This window comes from Macaca mulatta, chromosome 5, assembly GCF_049350105.2.
Source record: "Macaca mulatta isolate MMU2019108-1 chromosome 5, T2T-MMU8v2.0, whole genome shotgun sequence".
Lineage (NCBI taxonomy): Eukaryota > Metazoa > Chordata > Mammalia > Primates > Cercopithecidae > Macaca > Macaca mulatta.
Window position 1 is genome coordinate 116,350,101 of NC_133410.1, and position 25,168 is coordinate 116,375,268.

The window sequence follows — 25,168 nt, forward strand, 5'->3', positions numbered from 1 at the left end:
ATAAATTTCATCAGTATTTATTTGTGTTGAGGCTTTATGATTCTTTATTCTTCTCATTCATTAAAAACAATTTCATCTTTCTCCAATTTCCTAGGAAGTCACAGCAATAGGATGGAGATATGTTTTGCAGAAGGGATGGTTTCTGGGAGCCATGAATGCTTTTCTAAAAGAAAAGTGTGTCTAAGTTATGTAGAAAGCACTCAAAATAGGATATTGTCAAAGACGGTGAGTAACAGAAGAATATACTAGTTCACATATGAAGTTAATATTCCAGAAGGTGGGGAAGTGCGAGAGTGAGAAAGGGTTTTGTCATTGTTCTTGGAGGAAACTTGTAAAAGCTTTAACTGCATTCTCTAAGGTCCAAGTTCTCCTTTTATAAAACTTTCTCTAATACTATTTATCATGATATTGCAACTTATGCCTTCTGTAAAATACTTATAAAATAACACTTTTCAGAAGATGTACTCAGAGATATCTGCCTCTCCCTTGAGTCATCTGCAGGTATCTTACCTGAATGGAAGATCCCCAAGTTAGACAAAGATTCTCAGATCTTTCTTTTATATTCTCTCTTAATATATTTTATATCTTTTTCAATATTTTAAGTATATTTTGTAAATGCAAAATATATTTAAACATCTTTAGATTATCAAACACAAGAGTGAACCCACCATTCAACCCAAGAACTATAACACTATCAATACTTTGCATCTATTTAGTGTACCTCCCCTATCCCAACTCCTTGACTCCCTCCAAAATTACCACTATCCTTCATATTATTTATCTTTTCTTTGCTTGTTTGGGTAACTTGTTTAGAAAAGTAGAAATAGAGGAGATGATCCTAAAACTTGTATAGAACCACAAAGGATCCTGAGTAGACAAAGCACTCTTGAGCAAAAAGAACAAAGCTGTAGCCATTATAATATTAATGCTTAACTTCAAAATACATTACAAAGTTATAGTAAACAAAACAGCATAGTACTGGCATAAAAACAGACTTATAAACCAATGGAACAAAACAGACAACGCAGAAATAAATCTACACATTTACAACCACTTAATTTTCAGTAAATGTACCAAGAACACACATTAGGGAAAGGACAGTCTCTTTAATAAATGGGGCTGGGAGAACTGGATATACACATGTAAAATAATGAAATTAGACTATCTATCACATATATAAAAATCAACTTAAAATGGATTAGCTACTTAATTCAGTTACACCTGAAACTATAAAACTACCAGGAAAAAATGAAGGAGAAATGTTTTATGACATTGGTCTGGGCAATAAATTTTTAGATAGGTCCTCAAAAGCACAGGCAACAAAAGCAAAAATGGGATTGCTTCGAACTAAAAAGCTTCCACTCAGAAAAAGAAACAACGGGGAGAGCGGAAAGGAAATCTACAAAATGGGATAAAATATGTTCAAACTATGCATCTGACAAGGGGTTGGTATTTAGAATATGTAAGGAACTCAAACCACTCACTAGCAAAAAACAAATAATCTCATTTAAAAATGGGGAAAAGACCTTAATAGACATTTTTGAAAAGAAGAGATATTATATGACAAAATGCTAAACATCACTAATCATCAGAGAAATGCAGAGAATGGCTACTATCAAAAAGACAAAATGACAAATACCGGCAAGGATGTGAAGAAAGCAGAACTCATACACTGTTGGTGGGAGTGAAAATTAATGCAGCAATTGTAACAAACAGTATGGAGTTCCCTCAAAATTAGCAATAGAACTATGGCATGATACAGCAATTCTGTTTCTGAGTACATATCCAAAAGAATTGAAATCCACATGTCAAAGAGATATCTGCACTCACATGTTTATTGTAGCATGATTTGCAGCAGTCAAGAGATGGAATCAACCTAAAAGTCCACCAACAGATGAATGAATAAAGAAAATGTGGCATATATACACAATAGAATACTATTGAGCTATATAAAGGATGAAATCCTGTCATTTGCAGCAACATAGATAAACCTGAAGGACATTATGTTAAGTAAAATAAGCCATGCAAAGAAAGACAAATACTGCATTATTTCAGTCATATATAGGATATAAAAAAGTTGATCTCATAGAATTATAGACTACAATAGTGTTTACCGGAGACTAGGGAGGGAGGGGAGCAGGGAGAGAGGAGGGGAGCAGGGAGAGATGGGGAGGGGCTGGCCATGGGGTACAAAGTTACAGTTAGATAGAAAGAACATGTTATGGTGTTCTATTACATAGAAAATAAACTATAGCTAATAACAATGTACAGTATATTTCAGGATAGCTAGAAAAGAAGATTTGAAAGTTATCACCAGAAATAAATGATAAAAGTTTGAGGTGATGGATATGCTAAATGCCCTGATTTGATCATTTTACAATGTTCACATGTATTGAAACATCACATTGTACCTCATAAACATGTACAATTATGTCTCAATTAGTCAATTATAAATGAAATTAAAAATAGGTTCTACACACACACACACACACACACACACACACACAGAGCCTTCTTTCTATCAATAGCCATTGTATTTCAAATCTTCATTCATGTTTATTTCTAACTGTACATTATTTATTTATTCACCAGTGTTTACTCCCTGGTGTTAATCTACCCTAATTTATATATACATTATCTTGATGATGAGCATTTGGATTGTTTCTTGTCTTTTGATATGACAAGCAGTGGTTCTGTGGTCCATTTTACACATATCTTCTTGTGCACATGCTCAAATATTTCTGTGGGTTATATTCTTAAAAGTAGAATTTCAAGATCATGATATATATGAATATCCAGAATTATAAGATATTGCCAAGTGATTGCCATAATTACACCCCCATGAACCATATGTTAAAGTTTCACATAGGTACCTATACACTTGGTATTGTTAATATTCTTAAGTTTTGATAATCTAATGTCATAAAAGGGAAGATCAGTATCTTAATTTGCATTCTCTTTGCTACTAATAAGATCGAGGCCCTATTCAAATACTTATTAGCCATTATTCTGCTTTTCTGTCAAGTGCCTCTTCATGTATTTTACCCATTTTTATTGGATTATTTATCTCTCTGGTAACTCCTTATTGATATATAGGATTTTGTATATATTCTAAACAGGAATCTTTAGACATACGAGATTTAGGTTGACTACAGGTACTACATACATCTCCCAATTAGTGCCCTGTTTTCTATTTTCTTCATGGTACATTGGATAAACTAGTATTCTTACTTTTAAAACAGTAATCCATTGGAAATTAATTTTTGTATGTAGTAACATAGTGTTCAAATACCACTTTTTCCCACATTGTTACCCAATGTTTTCCAGCATCACTTTTTAAATAGTTCCTTCTTCCCTCAATGGTCTATGTCTCAATCTATATATAGGTTCTCTAATCTGTTTTGTTGGTTAATTTGTGAATATTACAGTGTTAGTTAAATAATTGTACTTTTCATCTCTCTTAATACATGAATACTCATTTCTGTTATTGGGTCACAGAATGACCTGAAATTTAGGCAAAAGCAGATGCCTTTATTTGCTAAAACAAAATACAATTTCCCTCACGTGTCTATGTACCACCCTGATAGATAAAGAATATTGGTAATAGGAGTGAAAATTAAAAGAGAAAATTTTAATACTTACGATAAAAATTGGAACATATGATAAATGGGGTGGTAACATTGTCAAAACACCTCTTGTGTGATATAATTTTTCTTAACCTTAAGCAACAAAGAAGGCCTGCTCTTCCAAAGAGTCAAATTAGAGCAAAGTTATTTGAAAGTCTGAGTCTGAGAGGAGCTAAGTCACCATCTTACCTGAACAGCATTAGAGATCATCGTGGAAAATCTAAAAAGCCATTCTCCTTGTTTGCTTAGCATTCACTGTTTGCTATATGGGTACCATAACATAGAAAAAAATCTTTTAAAAAATTAAAGACCTGAAGAAAACACAGTTAATTTGTGGAAAATAAAAGTTTTCTACTTTTATAGAGCATGTTTAACAAATGCTACTTGGTAATTTTCCCTGCCCTGACACTGACAGACTTGATTATTTAATTGGTTCCTAGAATACCAATTCTTTTTAATGTTCTAAATGTAGACAGATAAAAGCAAACCCTAAACTACAAAATAAAGATGTTTCTCACATTTGTATAAGAGCTATTTTCTTAGAAAGGTCTCCTCTGTCCTGTGTATATCCTATTCAGCCTAATTTAAATTCCTAAATTATTTTTTGGTGAACAACTTTTATTCTAGTTTTTAATTTGTTTTTCCAGTTTTTAGCTATTATTCTGTAAGGTACTATCATACTTCTATAGAGATGCTTTTTTGGATCTAAGGATGTGTTTTGAAGACAAAGCTAAGGGGCTTTCTTAATGATCTGAATATGAGTATAAGGGAAAGAGAAAAGTTATGGATGAATCCAAGGCTTTTGATTGAGCAACTGGAAAACTGGAAAACTAACCATCAATTGAGATGGAGAAAACCATGGGTGCAGCAGGTTTGGGAAAGGGAAAAGATGGGATTTGGACATGCTGAATATGAAATATCTAGTAGTGGAAATGTTAAGTAGGCACTTAAATATATTAATACGTAGTTCAAGAGAGTCATTTTGTCTAGAGATATAAATATAAGAGTCATTGACATACAGTGGTATTTAAAGCCAGAAGACCATTAAGTCACAAAAGGAGTGACTGGAGATGGTGAGGATGAAATTTCATACTCATACCAGTCCCCATGTTAAAGAAACGAAATTAGTTTGTCATAATTCATTCTGAATAAACCTATGTTGTTTCTTAGGTGTCTCTATTTCCCTAAGTATTTAACTTTATAATCCATTCTATAATGTAGTCCAGAATCAATAACAAGCTCACCATTCTACTAGAACAAACCTTCCCTCTTTGAAAATCAGAGTATCTCTTCAATATATGATTCAGTTTAGATTAATGGCAAAGGTTGAAGTTATCTTAATGCAGTGGGATAAAATCCCATCTGGATAATAACTTTTTCGTTTCCTCTTGAGCTTAGCAATTATAGCTGTTTAAAGGCAGAGCCCATTGATTTTTTAGGGCACACTTGAGTGAAGATGAGTGGGTTTTACTAATTGAGACAATTCTAAAAATTGTGTTTTTGTTAGAGAGAGAGAGAGAGAGAATCAGAGACAAAGTAATGACACAATATAAAGCTCTAAACTGTGATACAATCTACTTTCCTCATTCATTTCCACTATTATTTTTCCTATTTAGCCATGCTTATTATAAGCAGTTGTTAGAAGCAGCTGTTACTAAGATGGAAAGGAATGGAAAAGTTCTTAAATATTGCTTTCTTAAAAAAAAAGCTTCAAAACATCTGGGCTTTGCACTGAGAAATATTTTTGGTGAGACTGAAATGATTATATAAAAGATTATGCAGAAGGAACAGCAATGATATTTCTTCTTTATTGCCTATATTTTTGAAATCTCCTTTTACTTTTACAGTAGTTTTGTCAAATGCTATGAAAAGTTTAATAAATTTGCCAGTTTTTCTCATTTTTAAATGCTGGCAGACTACTTAACTTTGGAATGTGGTTGCTCAATATTTACCAACGATTGAAAAAACACCCATTTCAGTACAAATTTTTAACTTTGTTTGTTTGATTACTCCAGCATTTTTCCCACCGAGGGATGTTCCCACCCTTCTTAGAAGTACCCAAAATTCTGAGAGGTGAAGGGAGGAAACATGAATGACAATATGCAATATAAAAGAGGAAATCAAAACCAAAAAGTTGGCTCAGACTCTTAGAACACAACATACACCCTCAATCTGAGCTCAATCTGAGTCAGAGGGTTATGTTATCACCTTAGCTGGAGCTGTTTTTGTTAGGTCAGTATATCTGTTGTCACTAGAAAATAGCATAGCCAAGTCATCCTTCCCAATGGAGGAGAGTGTGGTGTCAGAATTTCAAGAAGGTCCAAATCAGAACACCTGTGTGCCAGACCGGCCCAGCTGTACATGTGGGCTGGCCAGAGCTGCAGAACATCATCTGCTCAGCACATGAAATGCCAGTCTCTTTGCTTAAGATGGGTTTGAAGGATTAGATTCTTGAAACAGAAAGCTCAGAACTCGGTTGTAACATCCCTAGCCTTTCTCGTATTTTAAAATAAACAATTTTAGGAAAAGGGGATTAAAGGCTCATATCTGAGAGATGACAAGTAGGGTATATTGCTAGCTCCAGAAGAATTGCCTCAGAAATTCTTCTTTAGTCGGCCCTTGGCTTTTCATTCTGGTGACGAATGAAGTATGACTATAATTCCAGGTGTTAAACATGTGCACATTCCAAAAATGTTCTATGGGTTGCTCAGTTTATGACAATCAGATCAACAAGGGAATATCTCTCTTTCCTAGCCCTTCTAAAACATGATGTGATATTTGACCCATTCCCTGTCCTGATCATTGAAAATCTGGTCAAAGGAAACACAGTGAACAATACGAACTCTATTGAATAATTAGTATTAACTGCCTATCTTTTTTCCTACTAAAACTGACATCTAAAAAAGTATAAACTAACACTCTTGCAATTTGGGGACCTCAATTTCCTGCAAACTATCTTTAAGTCCTTGTTTTGCGATCTGCCACCTTTCAATAACTACTAGTAGTTATCGGGTATTTAAAATGTTATTTTTTGTTGGCGGTGGTTTTTAGTTGTTTTTGTTTATTTGTTTTTTGCTTTGAAGAGAGATTTACAACCTCGTCCGCTTGAATATTATGGTCATTTTGGATTTTCTCTTCAGAGATGAGAAGATAAGAACTTCAACAATGTTTCCAGAGTTTATGGGCACAGCTGTATAGAGATGTTAACCTCCTAAAACAAAACAAAATAGAACTCCAACTTGGGAAAAAAGCAATCTCATTCACTTTTAAAAAAACAAAACCAAAAAAACAAAATTCAAGTGGTCTTCTCACTTAACGAGACAACACTGTCTTATATTAAAATTTAATCAAATAATTCTGAGTTTGAAACTAAGTCACATGGGAGCACAGATACCAAATATCGAGCTTGCCCAAAATCTAAATGGTCGCTTTTTTGGCATCATCCTTCCTGCTTGATTACGTCCTTCAAAGATTTACTGATTACTCTGCACATAACAGAAGCTTACAGGCTTTAGGGAAGGTTAAGTGAGGCAACACAAAATTCCTGGTATAAAGTAAGTGCTCCACAAATGTTAGCTGTCACTATCTTCCAGAAAAAAAGGATGTATTTCTCAAATATCTAGTCACACTAATGCTGTGTGTAGCATATTGCTAGGAATATACTAGAGTAGTATACTGATGCCAGACTGCATCATTTAACGTCAGACTGCATTATACATGGATAAGCAATGACTACGATTTGGAAGTTGGTGTATTTATCCTAATTGATTTTGTTCATCATTGTGTTAAAAGCAGCAGTCAGTTATGTTCTTCCTTTCCTTTCCATGCACCAAAACTACAGAATATCACTCCCTCAATATCTTACATTAAGTCTTACTATGATGATTACTATTGAAACTTCACTGAGTGTACAATTCTTAATTCCAATAGCATGGATTTGTCATGAATTATGTGTTCACTGCCTTGGCTTTGTTTTCCAAAGATATTTGAAATAGTCCTTGAATATCCAGAACATCTTGGTTCCACCATTAGAGCATCTTCTTTGTTAATGTCTGACTCTCCCAGAGTGGACATTTAAAAAAAAATAGTGGTGAGGTTGAGCTACACTATTCTTTATTGATTTCTGCTAAAAACCAGAGTTATATTTTTAGGTCTTAATTTTATAAGGTTCAGACCATCAAATATAGTTTCCTTTTTGTGTTGAAAGCTTTTATTTTCTAATGAGAAAATTCATAGTATACACTTCAATTCAATTTGTAGTCAATCACTGGGATGGCTGTGGCAGAAGACCTGAGTATTGGCCACTTACGATTTTAACAATGAGAATTTTTAAAAAGACCAAAAATGTTACAATGCATTGCAGATGCTGTGGCCAGGACCCACTTGGAAACGTAATTTCAAGAGGATTTTTCTTGTTAAAAAGCCATTTCCTCCTGAAAAGTGTTGGGAAGATAGCAGCAGGGCAAATAGGCAAACAAGAAAATTTACAAGGATTTCCAAAGAGTACTGTGGAAGCATTGTATTAATTTGAACAACTGTAAGAACATTTTTATGGGTTAAGAAGTTTAGTCTTTCCTCTTAATTTTAATGGGATGGGTTTGCATTTTTTTAAAAATAACTTTTTAAAATTAAAAACAAATTTATTGCAAATTGACAATTTAGAATTCTGTAAATCTATGGGTACAAGTAATATTACAATTATTAAATACAATGTAGAATAATTAAATCAAGCCATGAACAGAAAGACAAATAATGCATGTTTTCACTTATATGTGGAATCTAAAACAATTGAACTCATTTTAAAAATAATTTTTGACAGGCTTTGTGTGTGTGTGTGTCTCTGTGCACACATTTTAACTAAGTTGCACATGAAGTAACGTGTGCCACCAGACTGGACCCTGGGGAATTGCATTGAGTATGATTTGTGCCTGCCTCCTCTTTCAGAAAATGGATGGGTTTGGGGTGGAGAACATACCACTGACCTACGTTCGTTAAGTGCTTCTGGAACACCATGATTCTTTTGGAAATAATAAGCATATTACATGAATTTTGACCATGTTCTTCTAATGGAGAAGACCAGATTATAAAATAATATTCCATTATATTTTAAATTTTAAGACTTTCTAAACCCAACTGAGGGTTTTCCACCTTAAAGCAATTGACATTGAAAGGTTTACGGTTATAATCACAATGCTGAATCCTTGACTCAGAATGCTTGTTAGAGCTTGAAAAAATTACTTGGAGAAACAACACATTTATTTGACATTCTCACCTTCTATGGGGTACTTTGTTCATGGAAACAACAAAAAGCCACTCAGAGCCAAGTATTTTGAATGTGGTGTGTGAATCAATATGTATAATGTTTTTATGGCCCTAAAGTCATGGCCTAAAATAAACAAACATGTAAACTACTTCTAAAATTAATTTCAAAACAAAGGTCTACAGAACAATATCAAAGGAATGAGTTCTCTGTGGTGACTAATATGGAAAATAATGTTTGAGCAAGCTTGACTACAAAATCTATGACAGTATTTTGAACTTGTGTCTTTATTTATCAAATGTCTTAATTTGATATATTTCAGCACATTTTCTGTTGCTCTGCCTTTCCTGCAGTAAGTTCTTGTCCACTTTACTGACATCTCTCCACCAATCAATGCTGAGTTCACCGCCAATTCCTACACTCCAACTTAGTTATTTCTCCCCACAATTCTACTTTCCTGTGAGCCTGCCTCTTCTCACTAATATTTCTTATGTGCTTTGAAAATTACAAAGTTAGAATCAGACCTTCTCAGGGAACAGTGAGGCATTTACGAAGGCAAAAAAATCAAACTTTAATTCCTCCTACAATATTTGTGGGGGAAAAAACAGACATCAATTCTTTATAATTTCAGCATAATGCCCAGTACAATCAGACCTTTTCCTGACTCTTTATGGAGGTAGCTTGCTTGTACCTACAAGTCAGTCTGACTGTCTGCCCAAAGAGCCAGTGTATAGTCTGTGAAGAATTACTAAAATCCCTTGATTACATTTTCTGTTAATGAGGAAAAGTTTTTGAGTGGACATTGATATCCAGTTTATTTTATTCATTTGCTTCACTTCTAGCAAAAAGCAGAATGTTTCCATCCTTAACTGAAGTTAACTAGATAACTAAGAGATACAATACACATGTTCACCCTTAGAAATCTTTATAAAAAAGAAAAACTCATCAAGGTGTCCAATTACAAAACTGTATTAGAAATAGAATCATGAACTAGACAATTTCTGGGAGCCTCTTTCAACCTTAAAATTTCAACTAGATGCTTCAAATGCATTACATTTGTTTTTATTGCTACATATACCTTGTCCTAAATGTTTGTTGACTGTGATCATAGCATCTAATACACTTAAGTAAGCAATTAGCAAGTTGACTGACTTACCTGAAGAATTTGAATCACATCTGAATTTTGAAATATACCAATAGAAGGTCTGTAGCTGGTTTCTATGGCCTCTAACTTATATGAGACAGCCTAGCACGGTGATTAAGTAGGTTAAGTGTACAGACTTTAGAAAGACTGCTTGGCCTTAAATCCCAGCTCTGCTACTCACGAGCTGTGTAGCTTGAGGAACACAGTAGAGAGAAATAAGATAATTGATGATATTGTGTGCCATGTTGAGGAGTTCATGTTCTAGAAATGGACATAGATGGACATGTTCATGTTCTAGAAATGGACATAGATGGAGAATAGACTGATCAGATTTTTACATTAGAAAGCTCACTTTAGAAGTAGTGTAGATAATGTTTCAGAGAGTAGGAAACATTAATAATATTGTAGTAATCTATTGAGAAAAAAACAATGGTCTGAATCAAGGCAATGAAAAATTGGGATAGCAATAAATCAGTAAAAAAGGATTACTATTAGGGAAGAAGTAGAATCCTATAAATTACAGTATAATTGCTTCGGAGGAGGGATAGAAAGCAGGAAGCCTAGATTGTTTCTAACTTGGTCAAATGGTTGGGTAGCGATGCTAATTACCTTTATATGGAATACAAGAGGGGAAGCAAGTTTAAGAGAAATAAATATTGCTTTTAGTTTTGGAACATGTTCAATTTGAGTTGCCTGTCAGATGTCCAAGTAGATGTAACTCCTGGGAAGGTGGATATATAGAACCTTTCCTGAGAATCTAATCATATAATTGATAGCTTATAATCCTTGGCCTTATTTTTGCCACAATAGTCTCCCTCTTTGCAATTTTTCCATAGAGTATAATCTTCAACTTTTCTTCATGTTATTAAAGAGTAATAATCATGTTTATATAATTCATTACTTTTGCTCACATATTGAGTAAACTGGAAGTCAAAGATTACACTCAGAGCTCGATAAAATTAAGAATATTCATTTATTTTGGAAAACAATTTTAGCTTATAAAAACAAAAGCATCACGGTGAAAAGACATGGAAGAATCTTAAATATATACTATGAAGTGAAAGAAGCCAATCAGAAATGGCTACATATGATATGATTACAACTGCATGACATCCTGAATGAGACAAAACTAGATACAGTACAAAGATCAATGAATATCAGGCATTAGAGAGGAGGAATGGGTAAATAGGTGGAACACAGAGGATTTTTAGGACAGTGAAACTATTCTTTATGATACTGTAGTGATGAATAAATGTCATTATACATTTGTCAAAACCTATAGAATGCGCAATGCAAAGAGTATGGGTTCTATTAATAATAGTGTATCGACATTGACTCATCAGTTGTAACAAATTTACCACACTAATGCAAACTACAAATCATAGTGGAAGATAGGGAAAGGAGGAGGTAAGGGACTTGATGGAAACTTACTACACTTTTGGTCAAACTATTTTTCGAAACTAAAACTACTCTAAAAAACCAATGAAACCTATTAACAATAATTAAAAACAATCACACTAGTTCTCTGAACACAAATTTTACCCTTATATTATTATATGTATATTTATTATGTTACCACTCTGAGATTCCTGCACATATGATATGAATAAATGGACCTAATACATTGTTTGACGCTTGTGTAACAATATAATAATGTATTTTCAACAGCTTTGAAAAACACTCACTTTCTTCTTTAAAAAGTTTTTGACAAAATATATTTCCTTTGTCCTAATCTATGTGATTTTGCACCAATACAACCTGGCTTTACAATTGCTTATTTCTCTGAACTTTGTCTATTCTGAAGCCTGTAACCTATAATGTGTCCAAAATACGACCCTAAAACTTAGTTTCAGAACCTTAAAAATATACTGATATCTATTATTGAGACTCTTATCAAACCTTTCAAGGTGTTTTGAAAATATGTAAATAGTAGCACATCCCAGGCATGACAGAAAAAAATAAATGCATACGTCTCTTCTTGAATAGACAGGATATTCTAACAGCAAGCAAGAAAGCTGTTTGCAGCCTGCCTGCAAGAACAAAAAACTAGGTTCTTACTAGAAATATCAAAGTATGACTACTGATACTAGTTGTTAAAACAAATCCAAGAAAATCAAAACAAATAGACAAAAGGAAAAGAGCAAACAATAAAACTTCTACTTTCAATCTGTCCACCCATATTTTTAAAAAGTAATCAATCAAAACAGAAACTAAATTCATGATTCCAAAATTATAAATTATTCTCTGGTTGAATCTAACTGCTTAATTCAGATTTACCCTTCATAAATTCAGGGTGGAATGGTTTTAAATTTCTTTTTTGTAACATAACCTCTAATGATGTTGAGGCAAATAAGTAGTGTTTTATGCTTTGCAAAGAGATGGAGAAAGGACTTACTATTATGATAACCATTTTACTAATAAAAAAAACTAAGGCTTAAAGGTGTTAGGTAACTTCTTTGAGGTCCTGCATATTTTTTAAAAATAGGCTAATGAGGTTTTCTTCTAAATTGATATCCAGCATGCTTTCAGGCTCACCTGCTGTCCCATGCAGAAATCATAACCACTTTCAACAGTATGTTCTTCGAATTTAAAGTGTGATAGTGCACAAGGCATATACCCAGAGGGAACATGGGTAACAGACACAGATTAATCATGTTTGAAACATCAGAGTATCAAATGTTTCATAGTTATGGCTCACTTACCCCTGAAGTGGAGAGAGAGGAAGAGATTAAGCATATCCCCAGGCAAAGAGGCCCATCCCTCTAAGTCAGAGGTCCGCATGAAGTTGAAGAAGGGAAACTGGGAGAGGACTGGGAAGGTGGATACTTCTCTACATGAAGCTCAGGCTGCTTCCAGCATCCCTCACTGGAGCTGATTCAGAGGCAGTGTCTTCCTAAAACACTGCTGATCTCCAAGCACAATGCCCCAAGTCCTCTGCCCAGGAAGCGCAGTAATCTAATGGGTCGGTGGTATTCAAATCAATTCAATGAATAATGATTTACGTTAAAAAAATTGTTTTAAGATAGAATAATAGAATAGCACACAGCAGAAGAGAAGGACTAAAATTGAAAAGTCATACTGCATTACCTACTATAAGAGAGTTTATTTTTGAAACTTTTTTAGGAGTGTGAGTGGAGAAGGGAGGATACAGAATCACAGTGTAAAATATATTTCTTTCTCAGTCAGAAAAGTTTAAAAGCCATTGGCCTCTATCCTAGTTGGCACTTTGACAAAGGACAAGCACCCTGCATTTTTAGCAGCCCCACCACCACTTTTGTCCCTTCTGTTGTGTGCTCCTGCCATTGCTGTGCAGACTTTCCAGCCAGGCTTCTTGCTAACCATGTCTTTAAAGTATCAGGACTGAAAAAGTGAGCAACAATACAGTCAATGCCACTTCCTTTCATTACCTTTGTTTAAAACTGATTGACACAGCTGTCATCGTGACACTGTAAACTTTGATAATACATTTTGACCTACACAAATTTAGAGCTGAAAAAGAGTCTGCGTATAATTTATCTCCCACTAGGTAGTTAATCAACTCAAGGCAACTGAATGTAATTCTTTCACAGAGATTTCTTATTCAATATTTAACAGAAAGTATTTCTTCTGATTATTTGAAATGTTTATATTAGAAGTCAGAGGATGCAAGTCCAGTGAGAATTTCTTTGTCACAGGCATTGATTATAGTACATTGGGCAGATCATGAAACATCTCTTAATCAGATTTCCTCGTGTGTAAAACAAGCAAGTCAAATTACGCAGTTCCCAATGTGTTACCCAGTTCTGTGTCCTGCTTTAGTCTGTTGTATAAGTTCTTGAAACTTTTAGATAATAAAAGTTTCTTTTGGTCCTTTCTATAAAACTCTCTATCTTTAATGATAATACTTAAGCACATTCGGAGAATCCTCTTATGTGGTTATTAAAATATTCAAACATTTTAAAAGATTCTTATCAGGTTGAAAGTAAATGTTAAGAAGGTTGTTCACACTGAAAATTAATAAAATATTATTTATGAAAAGTAAATAGCAAAAAAACTCTAGTACATAGTTCAATATATGAAGATAAATATATGCTGTTTAAAATATTTGTGCATATTATATTAACATTTTATGAGCTTAAGTCATAGTTACTTGCACATTTTAATCAGACATGAGTTTCTTTAACAAGTCCATCACAGAGAAAAAAAATGGAAGTCTACTTAAACTCCAAATACTCAATAACTTAAACTCCAAATACTCAAGTAGGGTTAAAGAAACAAAAAGCACTTTTTTTGGTAAGAACCTACATAGCATTCTTTCGTCACCCGTGAGTGATGAAATAGACCAGAGCACAGAACAAATTTTCAGCAATCAGACTTGAGTATTATAGCTTTAATTAATGTACAGGCTTTTTTGATAACTTTGTTTTGTCATTTAATCATGTCAGAAATCATGAAGACTTTGTTGCCCAACTGCAGACAATATGAGGTTAACAAAAAAAGGCGTAATTTTTGTTATCAAGGGTTTTTATGTTGTGGTTACTGTTATTTCTGGCAGGATTTCCAAAACAGTTGAGCAAGAAATGGGGCCTAAAATTTTATAAAGCTAAAAGTAGACAGCTGCATATGTGGCAGGTGATTCCAAAAAGGAAAATAATGTCAGTAAAGAAGAGAAAGTGGAACAGAAAGAAAAGAGAACTGTTGAGCGAGCTGGAGGAAATGCTCACATTTCTAGGTAGATGATTATAGAGAAATAAGTGAAGAAAATAAAGAAGAATGAACCACAGAAGAAAACAGAAATAGCATAATAGTAAACATGCAAAAAATAAATTTGGCATAAGGACTAGACCATAGACTGCCGAGAGTACGGAGCATGGTTAGTGCGGATAAAAGACTCTGGATTTCAGAAGACTAACACAATACCTGTTGCTCCAAATTTCAAAGGGTTGAGAGGAAATAGAATGTGAAAACCATTATTTGAATGTGGTTGTAATTTCAGGTGATTTTAAATGATAATTATTCCCTCTGCCTCTCATTTGGATGAAGATTTTTTAGTCCATTATCAGATAGAAACATTTACTGGCAGTTTGTTTCCAATATGTTAAATGAAATTTATCACATGCTTCCATGAAATGTATTTCACTCTTGATTTAACATTACTAAAATATTTCAATTTACCTAAATCACACAAAAAAATCTCAAAATAAAAAAAAAAAGAAAATGATATGGAAACAATGAATTCCCAGTTTCCAAGTCCTCTTGGAAGAGACAGCTGACACTCAACAAAGGTTGTCAGCCTTCCAAAATCCTAGCAAGCTGTCTTGGCCAATACACTATGTAGAAAGTGTCAAGAATCTTGCCAGTGCAGGGGTTATCTCACTTTGGAAAATATCAAATGAATACTGTTAGAAGCAGACTAACATGATGTTCAATTATTTTGGTTCTTGTGGTTGAACAACTAATATTGTCTTGTTTATGACCTCCACCTACTATGATTGTATTTTTAACATCTGGGGTACCCTTGTTTCCATGCTCTTTCCACAATTCCACTAATTACTTAATTATTTGCCAGTGTGCTTATGTTCTACAAGACAATATTGACTTATCATCTCTCTTAATGTAAACATTAAATAGTAGAAATGTCACATCATGTGTATGTGTATGTTTATTTTGTCTTGTTTTGCTTTATAATTCTTAGCCTCAGAGTAATTGAGTTCATTTTTTTCTTTCTTGTACCTCTGCCCAACTTGGTGGGGAAGATTAAGAGGCCACTTCTTATTTGGTGCACGAGCATTTGACTTTACTTATTTCTGTAATGGCAGTGGTAATAATGACATCAGCACAATAACTAAGTGCACTTTCTTATTCTTCAACGTTTTCTTTATATATATCATCTCATGTGATCCTCACCATTGCCCAGTAAGTTAAGCATTATTACTCTTATGGTTGTTGTTGTTATTGTTATCCCTATTTTGTGGTTATACCGAAAAAAGGAAAGACTAGAGAGATTAACTGGCTTTTCCAAACACATTAAACTAATCAGTGATGAGTGGAATTTAAAACCTGTTTGAAATTGTAGTGCTGTGATGCTGACACAGATCATCTGATTATCAGAACTGCAGCTAGAAGGGGTCAAAGGTAAGGAAAGAGCAAAAGCAATACAAGACTCTAAATTTAGAGAATTTCCCCTGTCTGATCAGGATGTAGGACATGTCAGCCAAACAAACAAAGCCATTGCAGAGAAGCCATTGGCAAAGCCTGTGTTTCTCTATCACATAGTGACATTCAGATTCAGGAAGATGAGGACAGGGGAGTTTGTTGCTGGGTGTGAAGAAAGAACAGAGAAAAAGCTTTATGCAACAGAATCTACTTTCTACTTGGGGTGACACTATCATTTTATACTTTAATGGGAAAGAGTAGAAGAAAGGTAGGTTTATGTGGGAAGGCAGGGAGGGAAGTAGAGGCAGAGATGAAAATAATGTATTGCTATGGTGCCTGCCTTAGCATCCACGAAGTACTAACACACTTTAGACTTCTCAGAGTAGCAGCTGGGAGCAACAGGGAATTTGGATTTTGTTGTGACTTTTAATTAAATTGGAGTTATACCCATGTCACTCAAGTATAGAGAGGGAAGAGTAAGTGTTCATGTTCTCTCCTAAATTCAGAATAAACAGCATATTGTAGCAGCATAAGTAGGTGGTTTAATATATGGGTTCTAATATTAGATTGCTTAGGTTTGAACTTTAGCTTTCTCCATTTACAGAGGTGTGACTTGTACACGTTGTATAACCTCTCTGTGTCTCAGGAATGTCTTTATCATTTATTAAATGTTTCATCATTTATAAAAATAAGAATGATATTACGATTTCCTTCAAAGGGTTGGCTAGAGGATCAAAAGAGTTAATGCAATTGAGGATTTAGTTTCATGCCTGGCACAGAGTGAATAATCAATTAATGGTACCCTTTATTATAATTTATTGTGTGCCATAAGTTCTTGCAAGCTAGTTTAAGGAAATAATATACCTGAAGATCACTCACTTCTTCTATTTCCCTGAAGAAAGAACAATCTTATTCCAGATGATAAAGTATAACATGAAGATCTAATATCTCCTGGGAGAGGTTTGGTCAGATCTACCACTTTGATAAGTCATTTTCCCTAATTGTGGTATTTTTATTTGTTTTGTCATTTAATGTACTTATTCACTCATTGATTTGTTAAAATTGTAGATTTGTTCTTTTTTGCTTTAGATTGTTTTGTTTTAAATTAGATACTGCAAAGTATTTAAAAAGATATCTGATGTCCATTTGTCCCTTTTGACTCTGTGGAAAAAGATAAGTAACATTTTTTTAAAATTTACTACTTTTGTATTTTTGCTAATTTTATTTCTGAATTTATTATTTAAAGCACATAGAGAAATCTAAACTATTATTGAGATTCCCAAAATATAATCTGTTGTACAGATTCAGGGGTTGTGGAATACATGTTAGAGTAGCAATTTTGTTGTTAGTGATACATAAACTAATTACTTCTGTTAAAAAAATTAAACAGGATATTGAAATCTTTCTGCCTTAAAGTTTTCTTTGATTCAATTTGCCATTACAAAGAAAAGAACCTACCAAATGTTACATTGATTGACTTCTTTAAAAGAATGCTTTATGTTTGTCCTAACATAAAAATTAGAGAAAAATATGATATTCTGCTCTAGTTCCTGTCAAGAGTGGATAGAGAAGGAAGAGAAAATTGACTTTTGCTTACCTCAAATAGTAATACTAAATTTTTCTTATGCATTCTGTATTAAATCTTTCTGTGCATTCTTAAAGCGATGCTACATAATGCAAAATGTCTATCAATTATGATTAGCCTTACTTCCTTTTGATTTATGCTTCTGGATTGTTAAAAAAGTACTCAGTAACAGGCTCAGGCAGACACAAATATCACATAAACCATTTGAACAATCAGATAAATTGCTAAAAACAGGTTTATCTCCTTGTTATAAAAGAGCACAAGTGACTAGAGGCGTAAGGAAGTAAAGCAACTCCAGCAGGCCATCAGAAAGTCACAGGCAGAAATAAGATTGTAATTGATTTTGCTGTTAACTCAATACTAAAGAATAAACAGTCATTAGTGACTAGTCTAAAATGGCAAATATGTTAACTATTATAAATTTCTTCTAAAATGTAACCGACTATTTTAACGTACATTTAAAGCAATTTTGTAAGGAAATGAAGAAGAGTCAATATTTTCGTAGATCAGAATATACTAGCTAGAGTTCTATGACATTGCCTTACCTAATCTTAAAATTATAAGTTTCAAAATATCTTGGAAAGGAGAAGAGGGTGCAAACATTTGTATTGGATAAGAATATTCAAGAAGATTATGACAGGGTCAGAGTCACAGCTGGAGTAAGTTTGAGCAACTTTGTCCTCTTGTGCTCTCTAGTCTAACACAAAAATAAAATGATGGATGTTCATATTAGATTATCATTAAAATACTTTTCTTGCTATTCACGAGCTAACTTTCCACTTGTATCAACTATCAATTTTCTATAATTCGTGGTGAGAAGAAAGGAACGTTAATATGGATTATTTCAAATTCCTTTATTTAAAAAAATTTAATCATAAAAATGATTTGCTTTCCTGATTATGTTTAGTGTTAGTCAATGTCCAGAGAGGCTATCAGATTATTTACTCTTAAGCAGGAGAAAGTTGGGCTGAGGTTAGAAAAAAAGTCATGGATAATTTCAGAAAGCGAAGAGATCGCTTACCGAAAATAGAGTGTGTAGTTTATTTCAGTGAGCACTTTCATGAATGTTTGTACATACAGATACAGCATACTTTCATTAAAGAAAATGCAATCTACAAATATTAGTGCTCTTCAGTCAACTCGTTCAAGCTTCTCTTTCAATGAATTTCAATTCTTTTCTCACACATAACTTCATCCAAACCACTGTCCTTGAAGTGTCCAAGTCAGAAAAGCATAGAATCTGAATTTATGTTAAACCACAGCTTCTTTTTAGAAACACATACCAGAAAGCTCATCTACATTTAAAATATAACTATAATTATCACTATTCTAGTCACTTTTAAAAGAATTGCAAAATGCTACTGCATTGCATTCAAATTAAATTCATCTGCCCGTCTCAAAAAGACAAAAAAAGAAGAATAAAAGAAGCAATTGCAAACACAAATCCAAAGGTTTTTCATTCACACAGAAAAATATGTGAATTGCAAAGCTTGATTTTTTTAGTAGTTTGGGTTTTTAAAATTTGTTTTGAAGGTGGCCCATACAAGTCAACACCTCAAACTTCAGAGATAGTATCGAGAAATGGCATACTTCATCAAAATATATTTATTCACATGATGTTGAAGATTTTGTTTGAAATTCCTTTTAATTTAGAACATCTGAAACAGTCTCCTTAGAAATTGGCATATATATTAAAATGCATAAATATTTGTATATTATGTAAATATATTAGTAACAGTCCTGAAACTTAATTTAGCCTGTATACAAATATAGTACATACATGCAGTACTTATTAGTAATAGCTGCAATTGAAAAGGCAAATTAAAACATTGATGCAAATAATTCAGCAGTTCATTTTTTGCCAATTCTGTATCAATCTTCTGAATACTGTCACTCTCAATTTCCTATGTCAGTTTCCTTTACAACTCATACGGTGTCTTTGAAAGCAAACCTAAACTGAGAAATGTAACACGTCTGGAGGACAGTGGATTTTCTCTCTCTAAATCTTTTCTAAAATTCAAAGGCACATTTTCCAGAAGTGATATTACAAATAATCCATTTTGCCTTTGGAACAAGTAGAATTCCTGTAAATAAGAATATTTATCTTTACATGAAATCAGGCAACTTTCAATAAAACTTTAGAGCTCATATAAGTCTCTTTTTCACTTTTGTGGATTAATTAATTTTCTAAATTTATCCCAGAATTTCTTCTGCAGTGGCCAAATTTAATTCTCTATCCTGAAAAATTAAAATAGGCTATTTTCAATTTCCATTTAAGAGAAAGAACACCGAGGACTAAGTTTCCAATCTGCCTACTTGAAGCTGCATCCTAGAGCTTCTTCCTCCTGTATCCCTGAAGGAAATATATTACAACATCATTTGTCAAGTATAAAGGGAGTTGGGGGAAATCAAACTTATTAGGTTTTAGGATGATACTATATGGTTAGCTAATTAGATTAGTTGACACTTTAATTCCAATATTTTCAATCATATTTTACTATTGTGATGCCTAAAACTTTAGCTCAGCTACATTTCTATTCTAGAGTTTTTCTCTACAAAAGGAAATGACATCTTCCCTGTAACAGCTTTTCTAATTTCCATTTCATTTATGAAAATAATAATACTAAGAATGTTGGTAACCACAGAACTATAGAATAAAAAAAGATAAAGAGACTCGTAAGTATCCAAAGAATTATTCTTTTTACTTCAGAGAGAAAATGTTTTACTATTTGTTTCTTCATAACAGTACATACTTTAGATCATTCATTAAACAGGAATATACAAAATAAAATTTTCCCATTTGCCAGCTATCCTCCTGCTATTCAACCCAATATTTTATTTTGTTTTACCTTTATCTTGAATATGTTAACAATTTTTCACAAGCTTAATGTCAAATTTTAACAATCTAGGATTCCAGTTGAGTAAATATAATAAAAGATATTCCATAGAACTGGTATGTTTTGAAAGGCATATCAGAAATTCAACCCATTTGTGAAATAAATAAATAAATAAATAAATAAATAAATAAATAAATAAATTCTCAATGTAAGGCGATGTAAGTAGACTTCCAAACTCTTTAAGAAGCATAATTCAGTAGCTAGTTGGAGAGGGAACCACATAAAAACATATTTTATACCGATTTATATACAGATACAGTATCAAAACATAAAGAAGAAGCTAGGTTGTGGGATGCATCCCTCAGTCTCCTCTGTGTAACGCTATGGCTAATGAAAAGACGAGTGTAACTGATCTTCTGACAGAGGAACATCAGGTGTGTGGGCCCAATTGTGGGACAGAAACAAAAAGCACTTTACAAAAATTCCCAGAAAATACATAGATTAGAATGGAAAGGAACCTCAATACTATTGAGTCCTTCCCTGCGTCCTTGGGAGAACTACACATTAAGCTTTCTTCAACTGGGAACATGAAATTTGAAGTCAGTAGCATTAGAGAAGTCATAATTTGGATTGGGAGCATCCATTCTTTCTAATCCCTGTTTCATCTTACGACACACTTCTAAGAAACGGTTAGGTCCATTGCTATTGATAATCCTAGGGTGTCTCCCAGGAGAGGAAAAACGAATGAAAGTGGTCACATAAGCGTGTAGGCATGTGCACGTGTGTGAGCATGTGCAACGGTTATGTTTGTGTATACGTATATGTACTTTCTTATTTTTCCTGAGACCTTAAAAAAGAAATCTGATTGCTGATTTTATAATTCCTTGAAAGGATAGCTGAAAAGGTAGACATTTCAAAGCTCTGGGAAGAGTTCCGGAACTGCAAAACTAGCAAAACTGCAAAATTGTCCCCGTGAGAGGGCAGTAGGGGGCCAAGCCCGGGCCTGAGTTCTGTCTCTCTGTCCATCCCAGACTGGCTTGGCCCTCTCTGTCAACCTTCACCCTGCTGGCTGCGCTGTGGACAGGGGCGGCGGAGCACACCGATAGCGCGCAGAACCGCAGCATCAGTCGGCTCCAAGGAAACTCAGATCTTTGCGGCGTGGGCCGCGGCCAGGGGTTGACACTTATGCTGTGCGAGGTGCGTGTGCCATTGGCAAACTGGCTTTCTCAGTTTTGGCTTCCCACAAAAGGAGCGGAAGGGGGAGCTGTCGTGATTCCCAGTGCCCACAGAGCCCCCTCTCCTGGCCACTGCGCGCCAGCCACAGCTGGTACCGAGTGTGCTCGCTAGTCTCTGTGCGTGTCTATTTGTATAACTATTTGCAAGTGGCTTTCAATCTATCTGTCTGTGTGACAGAGACAGAGGCGCCTGCGGAAAGTTGCCTCTCTCAAAAACGCCTTCAATGTTCTGCTCTATCGCTGGCGCCTACGACGCTGTCATTGCCATCTCATCATTTTTGCTTCCTTCCGGGTGATTTATGTACAATTATGCGTGAGTGAGAAATGCGTGTCTACTGGAGTTGTTTTGTCTGTGACCTTACTTCTTTGAAGAGAGAAAGTGATTGGGAGGGAAGGAGAACCTGAAAATGACTAATTCCCCCTCCGGAGTGTAAAATATAATGGTTAAACGCCCAATATCTCAATGTCTAGACTGAAATCCCGCTCTGCCACTTATACTAGCTGTGTGCCTTGGGCAAATCGTTAATCAATCCGTGCCTCAATTACTTCATTAGCAGAATAGGAAAGCAACAGCATTTAGCTCACAAAGTTGTGAAGATTAAATGAGTGAATATGTAAAACGCTTAGAACTGTGCCTGGCACGTTAACAGGTGCTATAGGTTAAATGCTATCAACATCTTCATCAGTTGATCACAGTGTTAAATGGAAGGACCATCCTGACCACTTTCTCCACAGGAAAGCACTAACTAGATCTTGATACGTGCCCACGCCCCAATGCAAAGGTGAGACCGAATCCTAACCCGTTCACTCCGTGCAGTGCAGGACCAGCAGCCACCCAGACACCCCCCACCCACGCAGACCCTGTTCGGGGAATCCCTCCCCAGCAGTCTGTTCTCTATACCTGGGGCCATGCTCCGAATTTTTGGGGATGCAATGGCAAACTGCTAGCCCAAGAGAGCTGGCCCCAGCCTCTCCTGTCTGAAGAGTGTGTTTGAGGGTTTTCCTACCTGCCCCAGGTTTTTGCCCTTCTTACTGCCGCCGAATGCCAGTCCTTGGTATATGCCCGCAGATCGATTGGCGGCCTGAGCAGGCGTCTCCCCGCCCAGAGAGGACTTGATGGAGTTGAGTTTGGCCCGCGAACTGCCGATCTGTGAGCTCTCCACCATCAGCACCGCGGCCAGTAGGAGCAGGCAGCGGGACGAATCCTTGCACCGCATCGACGCGGCCATCTCCCGGCGAAGGGTTCCCCAGGAAGACTCAAAGCCCGAAGGGGTGGGAATGCAAGGGGAGGCAGGACCCCAACACGGGGCCTCTCACTCGGGGCGCTGGGGCTTGCAGATTGTGTTCCCTCAACCCTTCCTGGTTCGGGGACCCAGGACCCTGTGAACTCAGTCTCACGCCTCAGGACAGAAATTAGCGGAACCCAAGCGAGACCAGCTTCTCCACCAGGGCAGGAAGTTCTGCAATAACTGGAAGCAATCAAAGGCTAGGCGCTTTGTCGCCAAGGAGGCGTGACCCAAGGTGCAAGAAAACCCAGCCCTGTGGATCGCACCGCTTCGGTTGCTTCTTGCCCCGCACCTCCTTGGTCCCGCCGGGATCTCGGCGGTTTAATTCTCCTCTTAATTGATCAGGAGGCCCGCACCAGTTCCTTCTCCTTTGGACTCAGTTGCTTTTCTCTCCTCTCTTTTCCTATCCTTTATGTGTCAAACTTTGCAGGACACAATGCTCCTTTTCAAAGTTAGCAGGCGCTTTAGTAGGGGATCAGGAGATGTCCCCGGATCGAATCCTCGAGATCTGAAGAGAACCGAGGTCCCCCACACGCGCACTCACAGTTGCCCCGAAGCGTAGTCCCTTGACTCACAAGAGACAGAAAACCGCTGCCAGCGCAGCGACGCCAGGCGAGCGGACTTGCGCTACGCTCGCCGCGGGCTCCCGCTCTCTCTCTCTGCTCTCTCCCCCTCCCTCTTTGCTTTTTATAGCTTCTCACAGTGAGTTTTTTCTTTTCTTTTCTTTTTTTTTTTTTTTTACCTCCGCCCCCAATTCAAGAGTGACGAAGAGTGAAAACTTTTCTCTCACCCCCTACCGTTTCCGCCCCCCCTCCTCTCCGCGTGCTGCTTCTCCTTCTGCGGCTTCCACTCCAGCTTTTCCTCCTCATCCTCCCGCTCTGTCTACACCCCACAACTGCTGGAAAAGGGGGATATAGCTTTTCTATGGGGTGAGTGGAACATAGGGGCTCCTAATTCCTGCCAACAACTCCAGCGGTTGGAGGGGTCTTTGGAAACAGGCGGAGGGCAAAGGTGGAAACGGAGAGGGGCAAGCTGCCACCACGTGATCGCCGCCACCCTTCCTTAGATCTTCCCACCCTTCTTCAGCCCCTGACAATGCGGGGAGAGCTGGAAAAACCCTATGGAAGCTTTAGAAAAGTGAGCATCTGTACATCTGCTCAATAGAATTGTATTCTTTGTGCGCTCACGTTTGGTTTTAGCCTGTGCCTCCCAGGGAGTGTGTGAAGCTGGAGTCGTATAGGTGCGCCAGGGGGTGGCCAATGATCCGGATAGAGGATCTGGAAGGAAAGGGGCAAACCAAAGAGAGGAAAAGATGAGCCTGTTCGATTTGGGTCTTTTTAGTCTCCTTCTGAACCCGGGCCCCGTCGCACACGTAGCATATGTCTATATCCCTGAGGGACTGGGAAGAAGGGGGTGCTCTGGGTACGCTCCAAGAGTTTGGACCTCACAGCTCGATTGAGCATCTTTACCATGCCAGCTAACTGCTCTTTTTGCGAAAAGAAAATCCCAGATAGGAACGAATGGGGGCAGGGAGCCTTTGAGATCCTGTCTCCCTTGGCTTCCTGCCTTCTAACCCCTGGAAATTACAAGAGAAGTCATTCCTGTCAGCCCCCGTGGCTCTCCAGGTCCAATTCCCTTCGGTTGAAGGTCGAAGGCGGCTCCGGGAACTACTGGGACGCGCTGGCGCTTGGGGGCGCCAGTGGCAGCCGTTCAGCGAGCCACGGAAGTGCTGCAGGAGACAAGCGCGGAGTTCGGTGATGTCTGGTGGCCAAGTGCGAGACTTCCCAAGCACAGCAAGGGATTGTTCGAAAGTTGTTGCATTTCTCCTTCGCAGACACTAACATCCAGGAGCAGAGAAATCCAAGCATTGAGCCACAACTTGAAGTTAGAAGGCTGCTACCCGCCAGGGGAGGATACTAGCAGCATCCTCTTCAGAATTTTTGGACCTAGATTTCACAGCTTTCACACCTGATCCTGGCGCATGTCCATGAGTAGGAATTAAACTTGTCGCTAAGTGAGAATGTTAGTGACTCTTATTTTCCCCCAAACAACGCAGAGTT

General features: G+C 36.3%; 1 protein-coding gene across 1 annotated transcript in view; it reads right to left on the reverse strand.

Annotated features, from left to right (window-relative positions):
- The window catches only part of DKK2 (dickkopf WNT signaling pathway inhibitor 2), a 107,633-nt gene extending 83,631 nt beyond the window's left edge, over window positions 1-24,002 (reverse strand). The window contains exon 1 of the mRNA XM_001085254.5: window positions 22,830-24,002. Within this exon, the coding sequence (XP_001085254.1) occupies window positions 22,830-23,051 (222 nt within the window). The 5' untranslated portion in view covers window positions 23,052-24,002. The remainder of the gene's footprint in view (window positions 1-22,829) is intronic.
- Window positions 24,003-25,168: the final 1,166 nt, after the last annotated feature.